This window comes from Chrysochloris asiatica, unplaced genomic scaffold, assembly GCF_000296735.1.
Source record: "Chrysochloris asiatica unplaced genomic scaffold, ChrAsi1.0 scaffold00187, whole genome shotgun sequence".
Classification (NCBI taxonomy): Eukaryota; Metazoa; Chordata; class Mammalia; order Afrosoricida; family Chrysochloridae; genus Chrysochloris; species Chrysochloris asiatica.
This window is the reverse complement of record NW_006408705.1, coordinates 3399190-3422387: the sequence shown is the minus strand read 5'-3', so window position 1 is coordinate 3422387 and position 23198 is coordinate 3399190. Positions and strand designations below refer to the sequence as shown.

At 36.1% G+C, this 23198-nt stretch overlaps 1 protein-coding gene across 1 annotated transcript in view; it reads left to right on the top strand.

Moving 5' to 3' along the window:
- Positions 1 to 15325, top strand: part of NAA15 (N(alpha)-acetyltransferase 15, NatA auxiliary subunit) — a 115261-nt gene extending 99936 nt beyond the window's left edge. The window contains exons 16-20 of the mRNA XM_006872225.1: positions 1667 to 1775; positions 3492 to 3590; positions 9727 to 9873; positions 10915 to 11012; positions 12367 to 15325. Coding sequence (XP_006872287.1) covers positions 1667 to 1775; positions 3492 to 3590; positions 9727 to 9873; positions 10915 to 11012; positions 12367 to 12567 — 654 coding nt within the window. The 3' untranslated portion in view covers positions 12568 to 15325. The remainder of the gene's footprint in view (positions 1 to 1666; positions 1776 to 3491; positions 3591 to 9726; positions 9874 to 10914; positions 11013 to 12366) is intronic.
- Positions 15326 to 23198: the final 7873 nt, after the last annotated feature.

The following is a 23198-nucleotide window of genomic DNA, read 5'->3' as shown; positions in this document are numbered from 1 at the left end:
ATGTAATAACAACAGACCTAAATCTCCTTTGGTAACAGACGTTCCTGTTGGAATTTCAGACAATTAATTTTTCCCTTTTTTTCCTTCAAGTTCAGTTGGTTTCAGTGAGTATGAAGTTTGTATTGATTTTATTTCACTATATTCCTTGTTGTCTCCATTTTGAAGTAGCTGTCATATATCCATGATATTAAATTACTCTTGTTGGCACAGTGAGCCTCACTTTAGTCCTTCATTTCAATGACCTCCTGGAGACAGGAAAGCTTGATATAGTTGGATGGTAATTTTAGTTTACAGTTAGTTCTCTACTTGTTCCTAGTAGAAATGTTTCTCCCTTGTATGTCACAAAATTCCAACACAGTAGAATATAAATTTTGGGGCCAAGAAGCAAAAATGTGTAAGAGACATTAATATAATCTTCTCTGTCTCTTGTTATCAGAATCTCTGGCTATTAGAGTGATGGAGTCATATATTGGTTACTGTACCCTTAAAAAAAAATACCATCTGGAATTATAGATGGGTTTTTAATATGTGATTTTACTGTCTGTACAGCTCTCTGCTTACACTGTGGGGCAAGGTAAATCATATAGATGATGTACAGTAGGACAAGGTGAAACCAGAGACAGTTCATTGCTTAACTTTTTTGTTTTTATATTTTAATACTATGAAATCATTTCCTTGATCAGGCACTGTATTTATTGGTAGAATACCTCTGCCAGTAAAGTAATTTATTACTTTACTGTTGACATGTATGTCAATTCCAAATTCCATTGAAAGTAAATTGTGACTGCCTCTGGGATGAAATAAGGCATTTAATATAGAACCCAGATACTCAGTGACCTTCACTGAGCTACAGTGTTGTTTCTTCTATTCCCATTGTATAGGAAATAGATTTGTCTCAATGCTCTGTCCAGTATTTGGTTAACATTGTACCTGCCCAGTAATGATTGTTGTTTTTAAGTGTCACCAAGTTGGTTCTGACTCATAGCAACCTTGTATAGGGTTTCCAAGGCTGTTAGTCTTTTTGGGAGCAGAAAGCTTCATCTTTTTCTCACAGAGCAGCTAGTAGGCACTGAGCAGCTACTGCCAACCTTGTGATTCACAGTCCAGTGCTTATCCTATGGAGTCACCGTGTTACTAGTAATAATTACAAATATGTAATTAATATGATATTCATATAATTAATAAAGGTTTGGTAGGAACAAAGTTCTGTGTATCTTTTCAAATGCCATTCTCATTTCTGCAGATTTTCTGTAAGGTAAAGCAAGGCACAACTGTTGCACTATTTTGAATAACTTGATTGCACACCATTTTGTTTGAATTTATAGATTGTTCACTTATTCTGTAAAGTCCTATGCAGCTTCCTTTTGTTCATCCTCTTTTACATCTCTTTTTTTTCTTTACCGTCTTACCTATTTATCTTTCTGGTTTTATTACTCATTAGACAGCTGCTATCCAAATATTATATGTGATATCTGGTTAAAAAGCCAGTAAAGTGTGGGTTCTAAAGTCCAAAATTTCCTTCCTTTAGATTATTAGAAGTTAAAATATGCCAGTGTATTTCTGGGTGACTAGTCATTTTGTGTGTGTGTGTGTGTGTGTGTGTATAAAATGTTTTTACATCAAAAAATCTTAGTTCCATTTGTATAATATCTTTTATTTTTGTTAGGTGGAAACTCCACTGGAAGAAGCTATTAAATTTTTAACACCGTTGAAGAACTTGGTGAAAAACAAGATAGAAACTCATCTTTTTGCCTTCGAGATTTACTTTAGGAAAGGTAGGCAATTAGGGTGTAGTTGCCTTGATAAAGTCTGCTGCTTCAGCACTTGTAGAATTATTTTGGCAAATGTCCATGCAGCTTCTTCACTTCATAGTAATACTTGCCATGTACAAAATGTTACGCTGAGGTAGAAAGGTACAATTAATGCTTCTAGGACATTAAAATAAGGTATGGATATATATACATTACGAGAATTTAAAGTCTACAAGGTAATTACTATATAAGTAGTTCATTGAAGGTGTTTGGAACTTATTGATGATTGGTGGGTAAAATCAGTTTATAATAATATATGTAGAGCTTAGAACAGTTCCTGACACATAATAAGCATTAAATAAATGTTAACTATTATTAGCTGTTGTTATAAATAGGAGTCATTATCTTTGAGCTGTATCTTGGATGAAGGATCAGATTTCTAAAGTGACATCCAAGGAGAAAACATCAGTGAAGAAAACACAAGTGTATGTAAATAATGTTAAGGTTGTCCATATTGCCTGGAGCCAGAGAAAAGGTAAATGAAGGCTCTTGTTTGCTGAAATTAGAATGCATAAACTATATATATTAGATAGTACCATACCATCATGACAGTAGCACAGGACTAAGCAATATTTTGTTCTATTATACATAAAGTTGCTCTGGGTTGAAACTGACTGAAAGGCAACTTACAACAACAGAGAAAATTTTTCAGTATTGAATTGGTGTAATCCAAGTAGGTCATTCAAAAAAGCATACCATTAAGGTGATTGATTTTGGATGAGAAACTAGGTAGTAAATTCAAATAGTATGTTGTTAAGTGCCAGTGAGTCAGTTCAAATCATCAAAACCAACTATAGGGTTTCCAAGGAGCTACTGGTAGATTTGAACTGCCAACCTTATGGTACTGTGTTTATCCTACCAAGATTGTACCAAGATTCCATAAAACAGTATAAATATTCTAAAAGAAGCTTCCTTTCTATATGAGTATCCATTAAAACTTAAGTTTATCAAAAGTAGTAAATTGGGGAAAGGTTACTATATAACGTTTCAAAAGAAAGGCCAAAACTACTTATGGTATTATTTTAATTTTTATTAGTATGTGTATAAATAGAAAAGTGACCCGAAAGAAATGGATTAAAAGGTAACAGTATATTAAAAGACTGCCTCTTGCTGAAATTTGAGTGCTCAAAATATTTTCTGCTATACATTTTATTTTTCACAATGATTCTAATTTGAAAAACAAAGTTCATGAACTAGATCAATAATTTTCAAACTTCTCTTTGACTAATACAACTCCCTTTTTAATAAAATATTCGTAAGTCTTTTAAGTGTAGTGACTGTTCAGTGCAGATTTCTATTCATCAAGTTGAAACACATTACTAAAGCTTGGGAAGTATGGGGAATGAAAGTGGGCAGGTAGTGTAGAGAGAAATTAAAAAGTGACTGAACATAACCTTGGTCAATACCCTACCTTTCGAAGAACAAGGAAGTAAGGAAATAAAGTGACTTCAAATATCATTTCTTTGTTTATGTTGCATTAGTATTATGAATACTATTGGAATTTTTTATATTTTATAAAAAATATTAGTGATGTTGTTGATTGGAAGAAATAATTTGCTTCAACTTTATATTACAGTTCTGTTGTAACTAAATTTAGTTTTCCTGTTTGTAAGGTCCTTCCAAAGGAGGACATCTTCTTGAATCAAATCATCAAAATAATCTTACCTTTTCTTTTTGTAGAAAAGTTTCTTTTGATGCTACAATCAGTAAAGAGGGCGTTTGCTATTGATTCCAGTCATCCCTGGCTTCATGAATGTATGATTCGTCTCTTTAGTACTGGTATGTTTTGTTTTCTATTACCTATTGAATTATAGTAGGGGATATTGACCATACAAGTTTATCATAAATTGAATAATTTTAAAATACTGTTACAGTATTAAGTTAGCTGAGCAATCAATGGTGGGGCTCTCTTCTTTGTGACAAAGTCTTTATTTTAAGGCTAGAAATGTTACCTCCTTTTGATTTGGAGTTATTAAGTCCAGATATTCTTTCCTGTGCTAAAAAGTTATGTAATTGAGATTTTGAGTCATATTTCATCATGTTTAAAGTTTCTTAGTGAATAGTTTTAAATTTGAAGACTCATTTTTGAAATTGACTATCAATTTTGTAGATTTATCTCATTTTTCTGTCATATTAAAGTTATTTATATTAATTAGATTTGCTTAGTACAGTTCATTGTATCAAAAGTCATTTTATATTACAATAACAATTATCTGTGCTTGTTGAACATTTTGATAATCAGATCCATACATTAATTTTAATTGAAAGCAGAGCCAATAACATTTTAGAGCATGAGAAAGAAAACTTAAATTACTTTGTTTTATAATTGCAGTATCTGGGACCTTTAGAGGTTAAAATATTTGTTTAAGGAAACATAGTTACTTAGTAATGAAACAGAGACTAGATCCTAGGTCTTCACATAGTTCTTTCTACTATAAGAGTTTTATATTTAGAATAAAATACATCTATGTAGTCAAGCAGTGTTGTTACTGTTTTTGTATTTCAATGACAGAGAAAAGAGAAATTGAAAAATTGTTTACATTCCACAGATTTTGAAAATATTAAATTAGCTCTTTTAGTGCCAATCTAAACCCTGTATGACACCATATGTTTAGCAAAATTCAAGTGGACATCTTCTAAAATTATTGAAGTTTAACAACAATTTGTAGAAATACTGCCCTAACCAAAACAAGTTTTCAGTTGGATCATTTTCAGGCAGGTCAGGGAGACTTTAAAAATGTGGAAAGACTGTCAATCTCCAAGAATGAAGAACTGTGGCTAAAGTCCAGAAACTGGTAGAAGACCATAGAATTACCATTGAATTGATAGTTTCTGAAGTTGGGATCTCATGTAGTTCAACATTGTCATAGGCCTCAGCTCAGTGGACGCCAAAAACATTGTGCAACAATCAGCTTCCTCAAATGGCTATCTTTCCATTAGTCTTTTAAGCAAGATCAAAGGTAACAAAGATGATTGTATAGGATGAATAATAACCAAGGACAAATCTTAGATTTACCAGTATGATCCACGGAGCAAGGTCCAATCAAAAGAGTGACTTTATAAAGACCTTCTGGGCCAGTTAAATTCAAGGTAGAGGTTACCTCCGAAGATTATGGTAACTGTTTTTTATTGATCCCAAAGGGTTAATCATGATAGATTTTCACAAAGGATACAAGATAATTACAGCGATTTAGTATGAAGAAGTTGTTTTAAAAAACTGAAAATAGCATTGGTGGGCGGGAAAAGTCAAGAAAGTTATGCCAAGAAATTTGTTTCCTTTGTGACAATGTACTGTTCATTCTTCAAGGACAGCAAGGCATGTCCTGCAAGACTTGGGTTGAAAAGCCTTACCCCGTCTGCTTTCCAGCCCTGATTTTTAACTCATCAGACTGCTTTTAGATTCCAAAACTGAAAGAATGTTGAAACAGTACATTATTTGAATCCCTTAAAAATGTCAATGGTATATATCGAAGAGCACAGAACTCTTTTGAGGGTTGGGGGAGTGTTAGGGATGTAAACACTGCTTTTAGAAGTGTATAGACAGATGGAGACTATATTAAGAAACAACCGCTTCATATTTTGGTATTTTTGTAAGTTTGAATCATTAATTCTAGAACAGATAGGTTTAATCCATTGTCTGTTAGAATGGGATACGCTTAAACTATTTTCAGAACTGCCATGCATACTTTGTTTCATACATTAGATTCTTTCCTCAAAGGTGTAAAATAATGCATATAAATCCTATGGAGTTAGACAGTTTCTTCTAAAATATGAAGTGGTATACTTAAATATGTTTACTCTAATGAGTGTATGGATTGATGAACAGTTGTTTCACAGAGTTGACAGATTGGTCCTTGATGTGAAGTGAAAATTATTGAGTATCTACTCTTGCTGGATTATATGAAAGTCAAAGCGGTTGGATTATATGAAGAAGATTGTGGCATCAGGTTTGGAGGAAGACTGATTAATACCCTTTGATATGCAGATTATACAACCTTGCTTGATGCAAGTAAAGAGGACCTAAAATACTTAAGTATTGAAGATCAAAGACTACAGCCTTTAGTATAGGTTGTACCTTAATGTAAAGAAAATAAAAATCCTCATGACTGGACCAATAGAAGAGACTGAAGTTATCAAAAACTTCATTTTGGTCAGATTAACCATCAACTCTCATGGAAGCAGCAGTCAAGAAATCAAACAATGTTTTCCATTAGGGAAATCTGCTACACAAGACCTCTTTAAAGTGTTCAAGAGCAAGGATGTCAGTTTGAGGACTAAGGTGTGCCTGACCCAAGCCATGGTATTTTCAGTAACTTCATATGCATGTGAAAGTTGGACAGTGAGTAAGTAAGACTGTAGAAGAACTGATGCGATTGAGTTATGGTGTTGGAGAAGAATATTAATAATACCATGGGCTGCTTGAAGAGCAAACAAATCTGTGTTGGAAGAAGTACAACCAGAATGCTCTTCAGAAGCCAAGATAGACAGACTTCATCTCTCATACTTTGTACATATTATCAGGAAAGATCAGTCCCTGCAGAAGGAAATCATGCTAGGAAAAATGGAGTGTCAGTGAAAAAGATGAAGACACCCCCCCAACAAGATAGATCGGCACATTGGCAGTAGCAACAAGCTCAACTATGACTGTGAAGATGGCACAAGACCGGGCAATTCTTCGTTCTGTTGTGTATAATGTCACTATGAGTTGGATCTGACTGGAAGGCACCTAACAAGAACAACCCTGGCTGTGCCCATTCAGCTGAAATTGTTTTCCAGGAAAGACTTTGCAAAACCATCCTTCTTTATTTTTTCCTTCACAATTATCTCTGAAACTTTATTTTCATTTTTTGATGCCACATATTAACATAGAATACCAAATTTCTAAGACTCAATATCTTAGAAAGAGAATAGTGCATTTCTGTGGTAATCAGAGATGCACAGTAGATAGCATATATTGTTGTTACGTGCCATTGAGTCAGGTCCAACTCATAATGACCCTGTGTAAGATTTCCGAGGAGAGGCTGGAGGGTTTGAACCGCCAACCTTGCGGTCCAGTGTGTTATCCTACAGCACCACACCAGGACTCCTGGTAGCATATAGACCTTGCCTTAGGGAAACCCTTACGTGCACTGTTTGGCAAGTTGTTTCCAACTCTTAGTGATCCAGTAGGACAGTGTAGAACCATGCCAGCTTATAGGACGGAATTGAACTGCTCCGTAGAGTTTCTGAGACTATCAGTATTTGCTGAAGCATACTGCTGTATCTTTCTCTTGTGGAATGATTGGTGGGTTTGAACCAACTACATACCTTTCATTCACAGCCCAACACTTAAACCACTGAGTCACCAGGGTTCCTTCACTTAGGGAAGGAAGGCCTAAAATGGGCCTGAGGAGGAAAAGAACTGTACACTCTTCCTTGTGAAACGGCTGTAGTTGCCTCAGAGGTGAATTCCCAGAAGGAATGACCACATTCTTTCATTAGTTGTCCTGTGTTTTGTTACTTTTTATTGGGAATTGAGTAAGTCTATAAAGCAGATTATCAGTTTTATATTCAATAAATCGTAGACTTTGCTTCATTACAATCATTGCAGTCCCTTCTATTCACCAACAATTAATAGTCTTTACCTTGCTTCACTTTAGTATTATATTCCCCTGGGCCTCCCACTACCTTTATCTTTCCTTGTCCTTGTTGTAAGTTGCCTGCTCTGTCACCCACATTGACATTTGTCTCTCCTCTAGCCACTGAATAATTTAATCTTCCCACTTGTAACCATCATAGATTTTTTTTTCTTGCTTTTTTTTTTTAATTTCCTACCAATCATGCTTTTTGTTTCATTTCATTGATTACACTCCCCTCCCTTTAGAAACAGTTACCCTGCATCCACCATGTATGTGGCTTCCATTTTACATTTATTTTTCCCAAATGAACAAAGCAAAAATATTTGATGTACACATACAAAACAAAAAAATACAAGGTTATTCTTTTGGGGGTACTGAATTTAGACAATAAACTAAGTGATTATTTGCAGTGATAAAGATACTGTGTGCCTTTGAAAAGCCTTTAAGAAACTCAAGCAGACTGCTTATCATTACCTTTTGAAATGGGTTCTCTTAATTCTTAAAGAAACAGATATACCCCTGTACAGGACTATGTGAGACTTACAGATAGACAATACTGGGCATTCCTGTTATACTCCACAGGGTTCCTATAATATGTCTAGTGTTTAAAATAAAAGGTAATTTAAAATTTTCAGGAGCATATTTTTCATATTAATTTATTTTTAATGTCAGTTATTCAGTTGGTAATTTGTGTGTAGAATATTTTCTACACACTTGCATGTGTAATACTCAGAGTTCAGTGTTATTAAACCGCTTAGAGGATGGTCCATTAGTGGGAAGAGATCATTATCAGAATTTGAAAACCTACAATATAACTGAAATAGATCAGTGAATATCTCCATGCATTGTGCATATAGTAAGAGTAAATGTTCAGTGAAACTTTGGCTTCATGTAAGGAGCACTGGTGGCACACAGTGGGCAACCCTCAGCTGCTAACTGAAAGGTGAATTTTCAACCCTGCCAGGTCCTCTGAGGGAAAAAGATGCAGCAATGTGCTTCTGTGAAGATAACAGCCTTAGAAACTAGATTGTTGTTGTTTAAGTGTCGTCGAGTCGGATTCTGACCCATAGCGATCCTGTGTAGGGTTTCCAAGGAGCAGCTGGTGAGCTTGAACCACTGACCTTGCAGTTCACACAGCTTTACAGTCTGGCGCATTAACCCACAGCGCCACACCAGGACTCCATTTAGAAACTACGGGGCAGTTCAATTCTATCTTATTGGGTCACCGTGAATTGGAATTGGCTCGTATGCAACATGGTTGCATGGTACTGGTTTGGTATGTTATGTGTGTTTACAAGTCACAATGTAAAAAATATTTGATCTATTTAATTGTAGTAAAACGTTTAAAAGCTGCTACCATCATAGTTTCTAATCATACAGAAAATCTATTTTTTATTTCAAATAATGCCCAGAATAGTAACTACAATTTAATGAATACCTATTAGTATAGCTAAGCACTTTTACACAGTAGCTTTCTTACTGCGGTTTTCTGGGGTAGATAACCCCCTTGATTTTATAGATCAAGAAGTAACTTCAAAGAGGTATGACTTGTCCAAGGTAATGAAACCCAGATCTATCCCAAGACTCCAAAGCTACAAACTTTCTCTCTATACAAGATGTATGTACAATGAAACAAGGCATAATGTAAATTTACCAGAGGAGTTGAAGTCCACTTTCATTTCCAAATCCCAAGGACTGGGAATAATATGACTTCATTGTACAAGTTATATAAGGAAATGCTTCAGTAGTCTTTTGAAGTTTACTACATTGTGATAGCTCGATTCATATAGACTCTGAAAATAAAAGTCAGTGGCGTCAACCTTTTTCGTTTTCAGCATATTTGTGGTGCCTTACTTGAATATAGAGAGCAATGAGCAGAGAGAAGTAAACTGTTGTCTTTAGAACTGTATATTTGCTATGACATTATTACTATGTAGGTGCCATCAAGCCCTTGCTTTTCATGCCATCTTTAGAGTTGAAGGGAAGTAACCCAAGGTACTTAGAATCTAGATTATGGAAATTTATCTCTGTTTCTTTTGTTTCCTGTTCCTTTATGGAAGTGAATTGTCTTGTCAATGAAATGTTTTGAGTGCCTTTTAAATAATAATTTGTTTTGCTGATATGTATTCTTCCTTCAATTTCTGAAGGTAAGCTCTTTAAATGTTAATTTATTAGGTGGCTTTATCTAGTCTTTGTATATAGTTGCTATTTCATTAGCCTCGACAAGTAAATAATTTTTGAACTTCTACAAAGTTATTAGACTAACCGTTAAGAGAATTTGTTTTTAATGTATTCAGCAGTGTGTGAAAGTAAAGATTTACCTGATACAGTTAGAACAGTATTAAAACAAGAAATGAATCGTCTTTTTGGAGCAACAAATCCAAAGAATTTTAATGAAACTTTTCTGAAAAGGAATTCTGATTCATTGCCACACAGATTATCAGGTATTTGCTTTGTTTTGTCTTTTATCTTGTTGTTATTGTTGTTATGTGCCAGGGAGTCGGATAGCGACCCTGTGTTTATTTTAGCCTTCTGAAATAAGTCAAAGTTTTATTTTAATGAACCAATGACAAGGTCACACTTTTCTGCATGGAGGAAACAAAATGTATAGATTACATTTTAATTTCAAAAACAGGCAGCTTAAATCTGCTTCTTATAAATTAAAAAATTTTTGCCACAGAATTATTGCCATGAATTTAGGTCAGTAATGTCCCAGGCTCAGCATTATAAAGAAGCTCTAATATAAGTTAATTTAGCTGTATGTGAGTATTACATGCAACAAAGATGAAGCTTTCTTCCATGAATATGCTGTTAAAATTCACCTGCTGTGACTATCATCTTTCATATCTAATGTTTTTGTGAGGTAACAAATTTGACAACAGTGCTAAATACCTGAAACCATCTTACAGCTAATGAGAAGTCTGAGGCATCAAGATCTGTTTATGCCATTGAGCCAAAATATGGATTTCATGGGACCATGTGTGGTAGTGCTTTGATATTGTATTTTAAAATAACTTTCTAAGAAGCCTTGTTTTAAGTACCTTCGAGTTACTGCTGTTATATCCAAGTGGAATTCCAAATTCAGCTTTTAGCCAATACCATTAAGATTGGATATTACCCCCTCACAATTAATGAAGTATTCCCCTCACCCCAAGTTACTATGCTTATTCTAGAGAGAAAATTACCCTTCGTCCCTCCGCATGATTAGTATTATTTATTGCATATTTTCCCTTTATATAACTTTGGGGAAATGTGCGTTTTTTTAATCCTAATTATTCTCCTAGTTTGAATAATAGTTAAGCTATTTATTTCTGGTCCGTCTTGCTCAGGAGTTTTCAGAACATCAACTTGCTCTTCCCATTATTCTAATAAGGCAACACACCCAGTATGTATAATCACCTAGCATTTTTTATTTGAAGAGATAGAAGATAAGATGTTGGCTTCATTTTGATATAAAATAAGTCTCCTTTTTTCCCTTCACTTAGCTGCCAAAATGGTATATTATTTAGATCCTTCCAGTCAGAAGCGAGCTATAGAGTTGGCAACAACCGTTGATGAATCCCTCAGTAACAGAAACCTCCAGGTACAGGTGTTTCATGGTCTTTCTTTAAGAGTACCTGCCTGCTCTTAGTTTCTCTTTTCAACAAGAGAATATGATTCTCGAAATCCTTATGAATCTGAGTGAGAACCATTGTCTTAATTTCATTGAGATTTGTGTGTGTATCTGGTATTTGCTTTACATCTTTTACTCAGAATAATGTTTTAGAACTCTTTGAGTAAAATTATATATACATTCCATAATTATTTTTTATTTTAATTCATTCATTCTTTACAAGAAGTGGTTTCATAAAGATTCTGACATTTTAGATATGTCATTTACAGGAGTTAAAATACTAATTTTATATTATAGCTTGAGATGTAATATGATATATTAAATAGAATAAAAATATGAGAATATTGAAAAATAAGAATTCTAATTTAAACTAAAAGTGAAGGAAAGAATCCTTTGTGGGATCATTGTTGGCCAGATTGAAAGGAAAAAAAAAAAGCACTTGTTGAAGTTACGCATATTTGTTTAATAGCAAATCAAGGAAACAGCTTTTAAAAAAAAAAATTTAAACTTGCTTGTGCTAATTAATATATCATTTAGATTAGAACCTGGATTTAAATTTCTTTGTAGACTGGCAAAATTTGCAAGGTATTATATATAATTTTCGCTTTCAAGAGACAATTTGATTTTCCTTATGTACAAGGGGGTTTAAAAAATTCATTGTATTTTTCCAGGAATTTTTTGAAGTCCCTTGTGTATGCATTTTTATATTTGAGACACTTTTCTGCTTATATACAGGACCCAACAAAAGAGTCTCTTTAAAAGTTTTAAAACAATGTTTGATTTTTGTATACTGGCCTTGGGCCTTCAGAAAATATTAAAAAGCTTTTAAGTGTAATAATTAACATAATAAATTTTGACATTTATATTCAGGGCCCTGATAGGCTGAGTCAAGGGTAAAAAATTTAAAGAGGCACTCACTCTCAGCGCCATGCACTTGGTGAACGTAATGCTTCCTTAAGTGTAGCACAATTGGTACCTCAGTTACCTTGCCCAATTCCTAGCCTTGTTATACAGTCATCCTATTGTATAAGGCCTGCACGTTGAAGCAATGATTAAATTAGGCTTAGAACAACATTTTAATGTAAGGGTTGAGGTGAGGATGTGGGGGCTTCAGAAAGTTAATGGAAAAAGTGAATTTAAAGATAATGGAATTTTCCATAAACTTTTTGAAGCCCCTTGTATATGTGGGAGTAAATGCTTTTGTTTTCCTTAATTATATATTTACCCTTACTTTGGAGAGCTATTGATCTTACTGAAATGTTTTAATGAATGCATAGTAAAAACTTTGTAAAAAGTTACAACATGACCTTTTTTCTTTCTTTAGACATGTATGGAGGTATTAGAAGCCTTGTGTGATGGTAGCCTAGGAGACTGTAAAGAAGCTGCTGACATTTATAGAGCAAATTGTCATAAGCTTTTCCCTTATGCTTTGGCTTTCATGCCTCCTGGATACGAAGAGGATATGAAGATCACAGTTAATGGAGATAGTTCTGCAGAAACTGAAGAACTGGCCAATGAAATTTGAACATCATTAAACAAGCAAATGGAATGACTTTGGACCATATCTAGTGTATAATATTTTTGTCACGCACCTGCTGCATTGCTCTAACTTACACAGAATAAGAGGAGTAAATGTTCTTGCCTTCAAATAGTGTTTTACTTTTTTTATCCTGCTGAAAAAGTATATATAAAATATCTAACATATTACAGGATATAGGTTCAGTTTCTTAAAAAATTAAAAGCTGCTAAAATTGAGAGGTTAAAAAAAAAAAAAGATACCTTATCCTATTCCTACCTACCCATCCATGTTTTTAAACTAATTTATATAAAATCTGGAAGCTGTTACAGCTAACAAAGCAGGTGTGTGGCGGAAATATTACTTTAAAATTTGTCTTGTGAGATTTTACTATATCTCAGACAGCATAAATGCTGTTTTAGCACTGGATTCTTTCACTGAGCACAAAGAGTTGTTGGGGCTTTAGCATCTGACTGATTTTGTTACGGGGTTGATTCTGACCATAGGAAGTATGCAATGTGAATCACTATTTACAGAGAAATCTACAACAGTTACTTGATGTTGTAGAAACAGGGACATATAGATACCAAGCAGAATTACAAAGAAACCTAGAGGGTGTTCAATATGCTTGTTGTGTTTCCAAAATTAACTGTACATGATCAGTTTGGTGTTCTTGTACCACAGTTTTTAACTGAAGGAACCAGTAGGAACAATCTCAATTTTGACTAAAACTTGAAGAAATAAAACACCAATGCAAACCTTTCAGCATTGTTTTGGCCAAATTTGTTAAAACTGTAATGCAAGAACCAAATGCACTGTGATGTGGCACCAACTAATTAGCAAGCATGAATTTTCACCCCAGAGTGAAAAAGAAAATCTACCACGGCTTGAAGTTAAAGAGCAGAACTCCAGACTACCATTCTATGACTGATCAAGAGACTTAATAGTTTAAAACCTCAGCAGGCCTTGTTCACGATATGCAGAAAAAAAAGTGCTGCAGTTTAGATACCTCTGGAATTTTTCCACAGTGTCACAGGTTTGTAATACTTGAAGCCCTACATTTCTAAGAATATATTTCTTGCTCAGTTGTTTCAGGCAAGCCCAAGACTTTGTAATTTTTAAAGGGCCCAAGATTTTTTTTTTTTTTTTTTTTTTTTCCTTTTTCTTCAATAACAGACCAGCTTCTTTTTCTTGCAGTTACAGATGTAATTTCCTTTTTGTTGTCAAACATAAGGTACCAAATATGATGCAATAAATTGTTTTGGAAAACAGTTGTGTGAATATTTCAACTAATCTTTGTTGGGCTTCTGTGAAAATACACAGGTGGAAACAGAGGTGTAAGCCAGAGGCAATATAATGTCCTGTAAAGTAAACCCATTGATGCATTATGGCTAGGAGTACAGATGAGTACTTTTTAGAATGGGCTAAATGCTGGTGTCAGAGAAATGCCATAATGCAAGCGCAGTGCTGCTCCTGCATTAACATTTCATTGAGGACTAGGGTGGTGGCAGGCACTATGAATGTAATTCATTATTTGAAAGGAAAACTGAAAACTGCTATTTTTTGTTGAGAAAATGAGCCTTAGCATTTAAAATCTGCTCTGAGAACTGGCCTCTCAGGCTCAATATTCTCATTGCATTTGTGAGATCTGAGCAAATAAGATGATTAAGTAAAAATGAATCAATTGTATATTTAACTGACCTTTTTGTGGTACTTTTAGTTTATAGAAAGTATAAAGAGGGAATTTTCAGGAGATGTCATTCTTTTACTGACTGAAAAGTTGTGCTAAAAAGAAATCAACCTTTCATAGTACAGGAGTGTATTCTACATCCCAGTCTAACAATTTAGTGATGTAAAGAGAAGTACAAACTGAACTCCAGTGCTTTGTTAAATTTTATTAACTGGCCCTGTCTCAGGAACATCTTTACAGATGGCAAAAAACAAAAACAAAACTCTTTTTCAACTTCTCCTATGAGTGGCAACTGAAGTTCATATTGTTGGGAAAGAACACTAGTGCTACCTCTGCCACTAATGAGGTGTATGGAGGAGGCACCAGCCATATAATGGGGTGTGTGTGTGAATTATGTTTAAACGCTACTGTATATGGCAATGAAATTCATATATTTGTCTTGACAATGTTCAAATGATGTAGATTGTCTTAGAATGAATATTCACAAGTATTCAGAACTCTTAATGCAGATGCCATCCTGAGGAGCTAAATTCCTAACATGTATATTGTATTTCAACCCAATTTTACTGGAAATATTGAATAAATCTTTTATTTTCTTTCAGGTTTACTTGATAGTGGATACATTGTCTGGTGTTAAGAGGACCTTGACTGGGTTCATTTTATGTCCAGACATCACCCCTCTAAAACATTGTACTGTACTCTCGTGCTCTGAGTAGAAGTAACTGCATCATCTCATATTTGTCACATTCACTCTATTTTAAATGCGTCTGGGGGAACAACAGGGTTAGAAAACACATGGAAAAAATGGAGTTGATGTAATCTAAACAAGTGCCTTATGTTTATTGCTAAGAACTGGTGTTACCAGCCCTTTTGAGAAGAAAGGGTCTCTTGGCCTGTATTAACATAGGAAAGTAAAGTTTTTTTTGTTTTTCTTTCTATTCAACAACTCTTGTAATTTCTCATTTTAAAAAGAACAAAAACAACTGAATAGGTTAGTTTACTCAGATTTAATTAGATGAGACATAGTTTCAACATTTTTCTGTATTTATTATGTACAAGAATAAAGTGTGATCTATATTAGCATGACTAAAAGTAGTTGGATATTAGTGAATAGCTTTTCTCTGGGCATTACTAGGCGCTTGTTTTTCACAACGTTGTTTGTACTTCATGGTGTATTGTTATTAGAGTTGTGACATAAAAGCTGTGACTATATGAAGAGACCAAGAAAGTGTGGTCCAGATTCAGGTAGGTTGTGATAAATCCAGGGAAGTCTTCTATAAATTTTCTAGAATTATTTCATTTGCCATGTATAGCAGCTGTTTGGGAAAGGGTAAAACACAAAGTGTTGGACTTCTTTACAAGCTAGGTTAAGTACTTAGTAATTACCAGCCCTAAATTTTGAAACTAATCATAGTAAGTAAGAGAATTGAAAGTAAGACTGATTTTTGGTTGAAGGCTGTCTTCCAGTTCTAGCTCATGCCCAATGTTAAGTTACGAGGTTTCTTGATAACATGTGCTATCATCTAAACTGCCAAATCCATTGTCAACTGAAATTGAAAACCAAGTTCCTTGAAATGACTATATTGCACTCTTAGAAACCTTAAGTTTTGTTCCTATTTTTAAGGTTAAAAAAAAAAATGTAGCAATAAAACATTTTTTGGAAAAGGGTTATTTTTATTGAACTATACCATGGCCTTTCAGTATACAACCTATGAGATTGATGTTAAATAAAAGTATTACTAATGTGCAAGAAGTTCTGGAAAAAAGAATGCTCTCTTTTCACTATGTTGTTAAGTGTTTTTGAGTTGATTCTGACTCATAGTGACCCTATACAGGGTGTCTGAAGAACAGTTGGTGGGTTTGAACTGCTGACCTTGTGGTTCGTAGTCCAGTGATTATCCTATAGCACCACACCAGGAGTCCTTCACTATTAGATTACTTCACTGCTCAAAACTACTTCCTCCATCAGTAATGTCCCCTCCTGTAATAATATAAAATTAGAAGTATAGCCCATTTATAAGAAGTTTAAATGTCTCCAGCTTCTCTGTTGTTTATCCAGTTGCCTCTGGCAAGATGCCATCTCTGAATTGTATCTTAAAAAAAGAAGTTGGTACTGTTGGGATGAGAACCTTTACTAACACCAACTATAGACAAGCTTGGAAACTTAAAAATCTTCAGTGTTCTTCTATGTGCCATAAACAGAATATTGACTTTGTTTCAAGCCTTCTTATAACAAAAGTAAAGTTGATGAGTTGGACTAAGACCTTTCTTTGATTTTAAAGGCCTGTATTATTTCCTAATGGTGATGAGTATATGATAGAGAATTTTCTGCCAATATAAAAATTTCTGCTCTTGCTGGCTGAATCTTCAACTTGACTTCAGTAGTATGAATGAGTTCCCTTAGAAACAACATAGGACTGAAGGGATTTTTAGAATATCTTTTGGATCCTATGACTTGTGTTCTGCTAATAATTAACAATCACCTTGTGTATTTAATTTCCTATGTGCTGTCTTAAGAGGAGATCCTTGATAGAGCAATGGTTTAGGGTTTGACTGCTAATGGAGAGGTCGGCAGCTTGGATCCACCACCAGATGCTTCATAGGTGAAAGATGAATCAGTCTACTTCAGTAAAGATTAACAGCCTTGGAAACATGAGGTATAAAAGAATTTTACCCTATTCTATAGGGTCGCTATGAGTTGCAGTCAACTGGCTTTTTTTTTTTTTTTTAGATCTAATAAGAAACTTCCCTCGAAGCGTTCTATAGTAATCTTTGCAATCTACCTTAGTTTCTAACATCTTTTATAAATATATATTTTATAAGTGCTACTTGTTTGCTTTGATCTGCAAGTGTATTTGATCTATTATATAGTCTTTGATGCTTCATCATAAATGGGCTAAGAAACCATCACAAATGGGCTAACCAAACTACCTGTTTACTCATTGTTGGTTGTTTACGGACTTCAAGTTGGTTCCAACTCATAGCAACCCTGTATAGATTTTCTAAGTAGTAGTGTCTGGTGGGTTTGAACTGTCAACTTTGGAATTAACAGTCATGTACCTGGTGTGGCGCTGTGGGTTAATGCACCAGACTGCAAAACTGTTTGAACTGCAAGGTTGGCAGTTCAAGCTTACCAGCTGCTCCTCGGAAACCCTATACAGGGTCGCTATGGGTTGGAATCGACTCGATGGCACTTTACAACAACTTATTCTAGAGCACCACAATTAGCTGCCAAATCTCATCCTTCTTTGAAAGTTGCCACATCTCATCTTTCTTAAAACTGAAAATAATCTGGTGTAATGGAGTCCTGGCATGACGTTGCAGGATAAGCACTGAACCAAAAGGTAGGTTTGAACTGTCAGGTTGAAGTTTTAAATCCACCAGCTGCTCCTAGGAAACCCTGTATAGAGTTGCTGTGAGTTGGAACTGACTCAGCGGCACTAACCAACAATATGCCATAATAGGAGTATTTAGAAACATGTTAAAATTGAGCTGTTAACATGGTCAGCAGTTCACTAAGAAGGATCAGTCCAACTATCTCACTTGTAATTTAGTTAAAACAAGTTTTCTTTCAGACATTCTATTTCACAGCATTTTCTGTTCACCAGCTTTTGTTGTTTAGTGCCCTTGTGTCAGTTCTGACAGCAACCTAGGAGAGCAGCTTTTGAGTTTGAACCACTGACCTTGGGGTTCAGTGCCATACCAGGACTCCAGTGCTTTGGTTTAGCTCCATGTGAATCCATTTTTAATATGTTGTATGAAATCTTAGGGATGTACACTGGATACATTTTGTATGTAGTCACAGTATATGTTGTTAGGTGCCATCGACTCGGTACCGACTCATAGCGACCCTATTAGAATGAAACACTGCCCGGTCCTGGGCCAACCTCACAGTTGTTGCCATGCTTGAGCCTACTGTGATGCTGCCACTTTGCCAGTCGATCTCGCTGTGGGAGGGGTCTTCCTCATATTTTCTCTGACCCTCCACCTTATCAAGCATGATATCCTTCTCCAGTGACAGGGCCATCCTGACTCCCAAAGAGTACTCTGACCTTCATCCAACACAGATCTATTTGTTCTTTTGGCAGGCAGTCCATGGTACTTTGAATATTCTCTTAACACCGTAGGTCAAATGCATCAATTCTACTGCCTTCCTTATTCACTGTCCAACTTTCACATGTATATGAGGTTTTTGAAAATACCATGGCTTGAGTCAAGTGCACCTTAGTCCTCAAGCTGACATCTTTGCTCTTCAACACTTTTAAAAGGTCTTGTACAACAGATTTGCCTAATGCAATACATTACTTGACTTCGTGACTGTTACTTCTGAGTGTTGAAAGTTAGTTGATATGAGCAAAATGAAGTCCTTGAAAACGTCAGTGTTATCTCCATTGATAAGAATGTTTATTGGTCCAAGGGTGAGGATTTTTGTTTTCTTTACATTGATTTGCAATCCATACTGAAGTCTGTGCTTTTTGATCTTCATAAGTAAGTATTTTAAGTCCTCTTCACTTTCAGCAAGCCGGGTTTTATCATCTGCATATCACAGGATGTTAATGAGTCTTCCTCCATGTTTTTCTTCATATAACCCAGCTTCTTGGATTATTTGCTCAGCAAACAGGTTGAATAAATATGGTGAAAGAATACAACCCTTTCGCACACCTTTCCTAATTTTAAACCATTCTGTGTTCCCTTGTTCTGTTCAAACAACTGCCTCTTGGTCTGTGTACAAGTTCCTCATGAGCACAATTACATTTCTGAAACACCTATACTTTGAAATGTTGTCCATAGCTTGTCATAAGCCACACAGTCGAAAGCTTTTGCACAGTCAATAAAGCAGAGCAGAGGTAAACATCTTCCTGGTATTCTCTACTTTCAGCCAAGATCCATTGGACATCAGCAATGATATCCCTCGTTCCATATCCTCTACTGAATCCAGCTTGAACCTCTGGAAGTTCTCTGTCAATGTATGCTTGCAGCCGTTTCTATATTACTTTAGTAAAACTTCACTCGCATGGGATATCAATGATACCGTCTGATGATTTCCGCATTCTATTGGGTCACCTCTTTGGAATGGGCACAGTACATAGTAGATACTAAAATCCTTGTTGAATTTTCTATGAGTGTTGCCCTACAGGTTGAAGAAAAGAGCAATAAAGTACTACTAACTTTCAGGTCACCTGCAAAGGTTCACTAATAATTTTATCTCTTGCCTGTTTTGATTACAGGCAGCCCCCTGGGTTACTAGGTCTGTCTTACAAACAACCCAGAGTTACAAACCAACCCACATAAAACAATAATTCCTGGAACATTAAATGCACAGGTTCCAGAGTTTTTTAAGAGGAAAGCAGTTTCTACCTGTAATCCCCTCCTTTCCCCCTCATGTTGTAATCCCTTTCAAGTGGTAATGGCAGGAAAAAAGGAAGTTAACATTCCCTAGCCTAGTCTGATACAGGCTAACAACCCCAGAGGCAGCTGGTCTCAGAAGGGAATTCAAACTCTGCTTGACTTCTTGCTGGCTACCTCTGAATTACCAGTGGTTGAATTTGAGGTGGTCCCACTCACCTTTAGAAGGTGTGTCTTGTTGCACACCACCTGGAGGTCACAGCACAGTAGCAGACCCACCAGCTTGGCTGTACTCGTCAACTAGCACCAGCAGCTCCGATCTTGTCTAGCTCCAAGTTGCAATAACGGGCACATGTTGCTTTTTATTAAGTGTAATTAGGATGTTTTTGTGTATCTGGAAGGTTTTTTTGTTCATAGGAAGATACACTCTATACCTGTATACTAAAACAAGTGTTTGATGTTAGATTAAAACTACCTAACTCTACCTACTTAATAATTTAGACTAAAGACAGATTTAGGAACAGAATTCCTTGGTACTCCGGGGTCTGTCTGTATTCCTCATTTATCTCCCCACCCCTCCCCTGACTCCTCTGCTCTAGTCTCAATTTTCATCTAACCATAGATCATTATATTTTACTTATGTCAAGAAAGGATTTCTGCTGTCTAATTTTTGCTGTTGTTTGGGGGGGTTTTCCTCCTATGGTTTGTCAGAGTAATGTAGAAAGCAGATACTTGGAGGACCATTCTCTTTCTCAGTTGTTTGTTCATTTAGGTATTGATTGGCAGTGAATCTACTCATCCATCATGTCATTAAAAACAGCCAGGTAACCATGTCCAGCAGAATTAGAGTACTACAAGGGTTATCACTGTGCATCGTTCAGACAGGATGAGGGGGGAAGCACATCACTACAAGGAGACATTATGTAGGGATGAAGGTCTGTCTCTGAATTACTACAAGGAGACATTATGTAGGGATGTGCTGTGGGTTTGTCTGAACACTTGGAGCCCATCCACCAGTTTGTGATCCATAACTGATCGTCTGTAATTAAGACAGGCATTGAGTCATTTAAAATGTAAACTTAATCCTAATTGCATATTAAAATCCCAGAGGAACTATTTAAAAACAGTTCGGTCCACAGGTCCACCTACAGGGATTCTGATTTAAATGACTTGGAGTCAGCCCCCATAACCAGTCTTTCTATTTTTCAAAACTACCCTCCCATCCAGCCCCCAAAAAGTTTTAGTAAAGCAAAGAACTAATCAGTGATTCCAAGGTTGACAAGTAGTGTCTTTCCTCGAAGAGAAAAGAATCAAATAAGTATATAATTGTAAAAAGATTTCCCTTGTCTCAAATTAAGTAGATGATCCTGGATTTGAACCCATTTCTAGTCAATGTCAAAGTCTGTACTTGCCCGCTTTAAAATCATGCTGCTACTACCCTATCTGAGACATTAATATTTAGAGAAAAAAAATCACCTCTTCATATTTTTGTTAGATGTCATGATGAATTGCTTCCTTTGAAACACCCCTTTAAACATACTTGCCATAGGTAGGTGTTTCTGCTTTGAAGTGGATGAGTACCTTAGCAAAGTAGATTGAGCAAGCCTTTAAATAAGGGTGAGTGGTATATATTACTCTCTGAAAATACGCAAACTAACCTCCAACCAAGAAGATACCCCTTTGTTATACCTTTGTGGTGGTGGCGGTTGTTGTTGGGTGCCAACAAGTCGGTTCTGACTCATAGGACACTGTAGAGGGTTTCCAAGGAGCAACCCATGAGCTTGAACACGCTGACCTTGTGGTTCAAACATACCTTGATGCCCAGTCCTTTATCCCACAGCATCACACCAGGACTCCATTGTTACCCTTTAAAGTACTGTATTTTTCCATAGCAAAACCAGCGGCTCCGCGGGAGAAAGATGAGGCTTTCTACTCCCGTAAAGATTTACACCCTCGGAAACCCTGTACAGGGTCGCTATGGGTCGGAATCGACTCGACGGCACTTAACAACAACAACAACAACAAATACATCACTATGTAAAATCTTAGAGAATTCTGCTAGTAACACAATGAATGACCTGGAGCAAGATTAGCGGCACCTACCTAGACTTGTTTAAGGAGCTCTGGTAGCGTAGTGATTACGAATCGGGCTGTGAATCTTAAGGTCAGCAGCTTGAAACTACCAGCTGTTCCGCGGCAGAAAGATGAGGCTTTCTGCTCCTGTAAAGATTTACAGCCTCGGAAACCCTGTGCAGGGTCGCTCTGAGTCGGAACCGATTCCACAGCACATAACAACAAAAACTGGTGTGGAGTTGTGGGTTAATGTGCAAAGCCGTTTGAACTGCAAGGTCATTCATTCAAGCACTACAGCTGCTCCTTGGAAACCCTATATAGGGTCGCTATGGGTCGGAACCGACTCGAAGGCACCTTTACAACAACAGACTTATCTAGAGACTCAATGTTATTAAGTGTAGGGTTTCCAAGTAGTGGATGGTGAGCTTGAACCGTGGACCTTGTAGTTCAAACCGACAAAGTCCAGCGCATTAAGTCGCAGCGCCACACCAGGACTCCAGAGACTAAATAGTTACATTGTTGTTGTTGTTAAGTGCTGTCGAGTCGGTTCCGACCCATAGCGACCCTGTACAAGGTTTCCGAGGGTGTAAATCTTTACGGGAGTAGAAAGCCTCATGTTTCTCCCGCGGAGCTGCTGGTAGTTTCAAATCGCTGACCTTAAGGTTCACAGCCCGATTCGTAACCACTGCGCTACCAGAGCTCCTTCAAATAGTTACATTAATACTAGCTATATTTCATTGTACTGGTTTGGTACTGTAGGTTCATTCAGCACTGGACTGTGAACCATAAGGTTGGCAGTTCAAATGCACTAACCACTTGGAAACCTTATACAGGGTTGCTATGAGTCAAACCAATTTGATGGCACTTAATATTAACAATTTTTTGAGTTCTTACTATGTTCCAGGCAATGTGGTATTTTACATTTGTCAACTCATTTAATCTTTGTAAAAACCACATTAGATAGGGATTACTCCCATTTAATGGAAACTGAGACTCAAAGAAGTTAAACTAATTTACAGAAGTCTCAGGGGTTATAACTGAAAATCTGATCAAGCACAAAGTATTGGCTTCTAATCACCATACAGTAGAAGTTCAGGCAACAAATGAGGACAGCAGTGGAGAGCTAGAACTAGATGAGCTGTGTCGGGGCACAGAACGGTGAACCGAAGAGGAATTAACTGCTTGGGTTTAGCTTCACACACTTGAATCTTTAATGGTAGTATTGCACAGAATAAAAATTGGGCATTATTTGAGAACAAAAGAGAACTCCATTTTACATGAATTTTAAGGATCTTTGATGACACAATGGTTTAAGTGCTTAGTGTAAACTCACTAAGCAGCACCACAGGAGAAAAGACCTGGCATTCCAGTCTCAAAGGATACAGCTGAGGAAATGTGTACTGCCTCATAGGGTTTTTGAGACAAAATTTTTACAGGAGCAGACAGCTTCATCTTTCTCCCTTGTACCAACAGGTAGGTTTGAACCACTGACTTTGTGATTAGAAGCCCCTTGCTTAACCTACTACATCAC